The 6,955-nt window shown below is 39.5% G+C and overlaps 1 protein-coding gene across 1 annotated transcript; it reads left to right on the plus strand.

Moving 5' to 3' along the window:
* The first annotated feature begins 958 nt into the window (after window positions 1–958).
* On the plus strand, window positions 959–2,868 carry LOC145637049 (uncharacterized). The gene is made up of 2 exons (XM_081688564.1): window positions 959–1,116; window positions 1,206–2,868. Exons 1-2 carry the CDS (start codon window positions 959–961, stop codon window positions 2,866–2,868), a joined length of 1,821 nt encoding a protein of 606 aa, XP_081544690.1.
* The last annotated feature ends 4,087 nt before the right edge of the window (window positions 2,869–6,955 follow it).

Below are 6,955 nucleotides of genomic sequence, written 5' to 3' on the forward strand. Positions count from 1 at the left end.
GCGTGAAAACACAAAACGAGGCATTTCCGATCATTTTTTGTCAATTTTGACCTCAAATTGCCCCCGTAGGACCAAAGTGCCCCCCTAAACCTATGAAAAACATCTTTTGCGCACAAAATTCGAAGGAATTTTTTTTAAACCGTTAGATTTAACGGTTTTCTTGACGTTTGGTGGTAAAAAACAATTTTTCGAAATTTTTTTGGTGGGTAAAATCAAAGTTTTAGAAGTTTTGGTGGTAAAAAACAATTTTTTGATTTTTTTTGGTGGTAAAAGTCAAAATTTCCTAAAATTTATTTATTTTAAAGATACTATTGTTTTGGGAAGGGACCTTTACAAGTGTTAATTATCATCTATATGAGTTACTATTTGTTTTGAGTTACTATATTCAAACTCTGAATTCTTGTGGTAATATTTTTTTTTCTTACGTTGTTATATTTACATGCTTGATCTGTATTATAATCATGATTCCATGTTTTATTTATTTATTTATTTTTCCCTCGAGTTTAACTGGTAAATATTATCTGAGTTGATGTTCCCACATGTTGTTAAGTTTTGTGTTAGTGTCTAAGCTCTTCTGTACTTAGCTTTGTATTTCTACAAGTACTGGGAGAACTGCTAGTTACTCCCCACTCATTGTGGAACCTTAATGATATTTGCAGGTGAAGAGTAGTTCCTGTTGAGTCTGGGCTGAGAGCAGAGTGTTTAGTTTATTTCTTAGCAGTTTTATAGACTTGCTTTAGTTTGTTTGGACCTTCTCTTTTGGGATTATCAGATTTGAGGTTGTTTTCCCTCATTGGAAGTGTTTATTGTTCATTTGGGATTTCTTTCACTTTATTTTATTTGTCTCAGATATTTTTAATCTTTGTCTTTATTTATTTTATTTTATTTTATTTTATTTTTATTTTATTGGTAACCTTTGGAGTGACATATCCGTCTTGACGTTATTTCCGCGAACGTCATGCCTTATGTTTTAGACGGGGTGTTACAGTTGGTATCAGAGCAAAACGTTCTTAAAACTCTCATTAAGTTGCTACAGTTTTCTATGAAGTCTGTAGTTCTTATAATCTCAAAGTTTAACATATTAGGATTCAAGAAGTTTATGAGTGAGTTATTTGGGTAGGAAGAAACCAAGGGTATATTTTTCTTCTTCTTATGTGATGAGTCTTGATGTGTTTTAAGAGCTAACCTGCCTGCTCTTTTTGTAGAATGCCTCCACGAATGAGTCCTAAGAAGATTGCTGCACGACGCAGGCGAAAGGCGATTGAAGATGCCATTTTAGCATTGGCAAATCGAATTGTTGCATCTCCTAATAATCAAGGGCAATCAGTCTTTGATCGTTTTGACCGTCATAGACCACCTACCTATGATGGAGCTGCTGACCCAATGGTTCTAGAAAGTTGGCTCAGAGAGATGGAGAAGTTGTTCACTGCGACTAACTGTCCTCCGCAAGAGAGGGTGCCAATCGGTTCCTATTATTTGAAAATGGAAGCCGATAACTGGTGGAGTACAGTTCGTGAAGAGTGTATGGCTGTGCCTAATTTTGGATGGGCACAATTTGCTACCAAGCTAAAGGAAAGATTTTATCTTGATGAGCTTCGTTGGCAAAAACAAGAAGAATTTTTGTCTTTGTCTCAGGGGTCTATGTCGATCCAGGAGTACACAAACAAATTCACTGAGTTGTCCCGTTTTGCCACCTCTATTGTGCCTTCAGAATCTGAGAGGGTAAAGCGATACATTAAGAAGATGGATCCTAAGGTTAGGACCCATGTCCTTAGTTCTGGTGCAAGTTCTTTTCTGGGTGCCTACGAGATTGCACTTAGCATCCATGCCTCTATCCAGGAAGAGGAAGCTGCAAGGAGCGTGAGTATGAAGAAACCGGTTGTTACTTTCTCTCAATCCTCGGCTAAGAAGCCAAAGATTGACTCTGGTAACCGAGGCAACTATCAGCAGGGATCTGGTTCTAGTTCGAGTTTCAGGTCGGGTTCTCACTCTAAGTGTCGTACATGTGGAAAAGACTATCACCCAGGAAAGAATTGTGACGGATCTACAATTGTATGTTACTATTGTGAGGAGGTGGGTCATAAGTCCTTCAAGTGTCCTAAGAACCCGAATGCTGCTTATCCTCCTGCTGTTAAATCTGTTGATCCTACAGCTCCTGTCAAAAACCGCATCTATGTGATGACACAGGCTGAAGCAGACGTGCAACTGGATGTGATCTCTGGTATATTCTTTGTTAATTCTGTACCTGCTTATGTGTTGTTTGATACTGGAGCTACTGTGTCTTTCATTGCTAGTGACTTTGTTGTTAAAGCTAATTTGACTAGTAGATCACCTGTAAAGTCTTTGATATCTCTTCCTTCTGGAGAGAATTTTCTGTGCCATGATGAGTTTAAAGATGTGCCTATCGATATCTTGGAGACTAAGCTTTTTGCTGATCTGAAAGAGTTTCCAATGATCGAGTTTGATGTGATTCTCGGGGTGGATTGGTTGTCGAAATATCATGCAACCATCCATTGTCGCGATCAGAAGGTGACGCTTCGTGGCCCTAAAGGAAACCGAATCTCCTATTCAGGTGTCATGGTGAAGAAAGGCGTGAAGGTTGTTTCTGCTCTAAAAATGAGAAAGATGCGACAAAAGGGTGATGAGGTCTTCCTTTGTGTAGTGAAGGACCTATCTTTGGAAGAAAAGCTTGAGAGTATACCAATTGTTCGGGAGTATCCGGATGTGTTTCTTGAGGAATTTCCTTGTATTCCTCTAGAACGAGATGTCGAGTTCAGTATCGATCTAGTTCCTGGTACTGCCCCAATATCAAAGGCTCCATATAGAATGGCGCCTCCTGAATTGCAAGAATTGAAAACTCAGTTGTAAGAGTTGATTGATAAGGGCTTTATTAGGCCGAGTGTCTCTCCTTGGGGTGCTCCTGTCTTGTTTGTCAAGAAGAAAGATGGTAGTATGAGGCTATGTATACACTATCGTGAATTGAACAAGGTGATAATCAAGAACAAGTATCCTCTACCCAGAATTGAAGACTTGTTCGATCAGTTGAAAGGCGTAGGGGTTTTCTCAAAGATCGATTTGAGGTCTGGATATCATCAAATTCCCGTGAAAAAGGAGGATATCCCAAAGATTGCTTTCCGTACAAGGTATGGTCACTATGAGTTTGAAGTGATGCCTTTTGGTATCACAAATGCTCCTGCAATCTTCATGGATTAAATGAATAGATCATTTCATGAGTACCTTGACAAGTGTGTCGTGGTCTTCATAGATGACATACTTGTCTACTCTAAGAATGAGAAAGATCATGAAGGGAATTTGAGGCTGATTCTATATGTTCTTCGGAAACAAAAGTGGTTCGCCAAGCTCTCTAAGTGTGAGTTCTGGTTAAAAGTGGTTGCTTTTCTTGGCCACGTCTTTAGTAAGGATGGGGTTAAGGTGGATCCTTCTAAGATCAAAGCGGTTGTTGAGTGGGAAAGTCCAAAGAATGTGTCAGAGGTTTGAAGTTTTCTAGGCCTTGCTGGATACTATCGGAGGTTCGTACAGGATTTCTCCAGAATTTCTCAGCCATTGACAAAGCTAATGAGAAAGGACACCAAGTTCTTGTGGTCCGAAGTTTGCGAGAATGCATTCCAAGAGTTGAAAAAGAGGTTGACATCTGCACCTGTACTAACATTGCCTACCGAAGGGATTGAGTTAGAGGTATATAGTGATGCTTCGAAGAATGGGTTAGGTTGTGTTCTGATGCAAGTGGGTAAGGTTGTCGCTTATGCGTCGAGACAATTGAAGGTTCATGAGAAGAACTATCCAACTCATGATCTCGAGCTTGCGGCTGTTGTGTTCGCGCTAAAGATGTGGCGACACTACTTGTATGGGGTTCCATGTAAGGTGTATGCTGATCATAAGAGTTTGAAGTATATCTTTACTCAACGGGAACTTAATATGAGGCAAAGAAGGTGGTTAGAGACAATTGTAGACTACAAGGTGACTCTAGACTATTGTGAAGGAAAGGCCAATAAAGTAGCGGATGCTTTGAGTCGCAAGAATAAACATTCTTTAAACGCCGCTATGGTCGTGTCTAAGGAGTTGTGTGAAGAATTTTGAAAACTAAATATCGAAGTTGTACCGCAAGGGTTCGTCTCTTCATTCTTGGGCTCTATGAGTGTTGAGCCAGAATTGTTCCAGGAATTAAGGGCTAACCAGGTAGATGATCCGGTGTTAGAAAAGATTCGTGAGGCTAAAGCACAGGGTCGAGCTGAGAATTTTGAGATTGGTGCCAATGGTAGTTTGAAATTCATGGGTCGATGGTTTGTCCCGAATAATGTTAGTCTTAAGAAGAAGATCCTTGAAGAGGCTCATAACACTCCGTATTCTATTCATCCGGGAGGTGGAAAGTTATACAAGGATCTCAAGGTGAGCTTTTGGTGGCCTGGTATGAAGAAGGAAATAGCTGAGTTTGTGGCTCGTTGTTTAGTTTGCCAAAAAGTAAAAATTGAACATCAAAGGCCCGGGGGTTTGTTGCAACCTTTGTCGATTCCTGCTTGGAAGTTCGACTCTATATCTATGGACTTTATAATGGGTCTTCCCGAAGCGGCTGGTGGGAAAAATGCCGCGTGGGTTATTGTGGATAGGTTGACGAAGGTGGCTCATTTCAATCCTATGAGACACACTTGGTCAATGGAGAAGTTAGCAGAAGCCTATGCTAATGAGATTATTCGTCTTCATGGTGTCCCGAAAGACATTGTGTCGGATCGTGATCCACGATTCTTATCACACTTTTGGGGTGCTTTGCAAGAGGCATTTGGTACAAAGCTGAAGTTGAGCACGGCTTTCCATGCTGCTACTGATGGTCAAACGGAGAGAACTATTCAGACGTTGGAAGATATGCTCCGTGCTTGTGCTCTTGAGTTTCAGCAATCTTGGGTCAAATCGTTGAGTCTAGTAGAATTTTCCTACAATAATAGTTATCATGCGAGTATTCAGATGGCTCCATATGAGGCTTTGTATCGTAGGAAGTGTCGTAGTCCTACTTGCTGGAGCGACATAAGTGACTCTCTAGTTTTGTGCCCAGATCTAATTCATGAAACCGTGGAGCAGGTAAGAGTAATCCGTTCCAAAATGAAGGCTGCTCAAGATAGGCAAAAATCTTATGCGGATCTGCGTCGCAAGCCAATTTCTTATGAGGTTGGGGACAAGGTTCTTTTGAAGGTATCTCCGATGAAAGGGGTAATGCGTTTTGGGCAAAAGGGAAAGCTGAGTCCAAAATATGTTGGTCCTTACGAGGTTTTGGAAAGAATTGGTGAAGTGGCTTATCGATTGGCAATGCCGCCGAATCTCTCGAAGGTTCACGATGTTTTTCACGTGTCGAAATTACGAAGGTATTGTAGTGATCCTTCTCATATGATTCCAGTTGAGTCGGTTACTATTGAGCCGAATTTGACTTTTGAGGAGCGGCCTGTTAAAATTCTTGATCGTCAAGACTGCACTCTCCGAAGGAAAGTGGTCCCTTTAGTAAAAGTACTTTGGAGAAGCCAAAAGTATGAAGAGGCTACTTGGGAGACCGAGGAGTCGATGAAGCTCAAGTATCCAGAATTATTTAACCAAGGTAAAGGGCTTTAGCTTAAAACACACCTTTTTATTATTACTTGTTTGTATTTGTAGTTGTTGTGATGTGTCTTAAAGTTTCGAGGACGAAACTTTTATAAGGAGGGGTGGTTGTAACGCCCCATATTGTTGAACTAATAAATTTTGAATTTATTATGTGTATAATGTTGTTTTCTATTCAAATCATAACACTTTTAATTTATGATTGATAAGAGTGTAAAACTAATTTGAAATATTACTTGTTAATTATTTATTTATGGTCTTTAGTTGAGCCGGTTGAGGCGAATTATACCGAGGTTACTCTTATGGACCGAATCAAATCTAGGTGTTTGGGCTATAACCTAAGAGGTGTTTTGGCTGATTTGGGCGTGGGATTTGAGTAGTGTGCTAGTATTTGAGTTGGTTTTGAAAGTGAGATATTGGATTCTTTCATTTGACTTTTTAGTTGCCAAGTTAATGCTCCCCTTAATTCTTGCCTTCAATTTATATTCTCTTGCTTCTTATAACACCCAAACCCATTATATTTGCTGCCCTCATTAAGAAAATGATGATCAGTTTCCTTTCCCATTGACCGTGAGAATCAATCCTCAAAAGTATTTGCACTCTTCCTTCATTCACCTCCATAATACATCTCCTTCTTCCTCAATTCTTGTGAAACTGTTGCTGGGTTTTATTGTTGCAAGGATCGTCATACTTTCCCTCTTGATTTGGCTGTGAAAAATAAGTAAGTTTATGGGTTAAACCCTTTCCTTTTTCGTCCCCTCGTGTATGGTTTGTTATACATACATCTAGTTTATTTCAACCTTGTTTTGTATAGGTTTTCAAGATCATCAAGAGGACTAGTTCGTATTGAGTTTTTTCTGGTTTCTTGGGTTTTATCGGAAGTTTATCGAGGTAACTAGCATTATTCCTTTACTTTAGAAATCAAGGTTGGGTTTAGGAGGGGTTAGATACGTTTTATAGGATTTGTGGTTCAAGTTTCGGTTGCGGTTTAACATAAGTTTCCATGCGTGTATCTTGAGTGGTGTTTGAAAGGTTTCCCTTCCTTCCATGCTTAATTTAGTTTGATATCTATGCTTGGTTATTACGTAATGTTCCTATGATGATTTCATGGTGTTTATGAATAATAATTTTGTGAGTTATAAGATGTGTTAAATCCAAAATAATTGTAGCCGCTGCCTATAGAAATTGTGCGTGTGTTTGGGGCTACTTATCATGTTGTCTGACTAATTTTTCTAGCTTGTTCTGAAGTAATTATGTCAAGGTATCATTAGGGATTATTTTTAGATTGTTCAAGTTGTGAAAAGGTGGGTCTTATCATGGTTGTTAGGCCTTGTAAGCCTAAAAACGTTGCTGC

This window comes from Chenopodium album, chromosome 6 (genome assembly GCF_948465745.1).
Source record: "Chenopodium album chromosome 6, dcCheAlbu1.1, whole genome shotgun sequence".
Classification (NCBI taxonomy): domain Eukaryota; kingdom Viridiplantae; phylum Streptophyta; class Magnoliopsida; order Caryophyllales; family Amaranthaceae; genus Chenopodium; species Chenopodium album.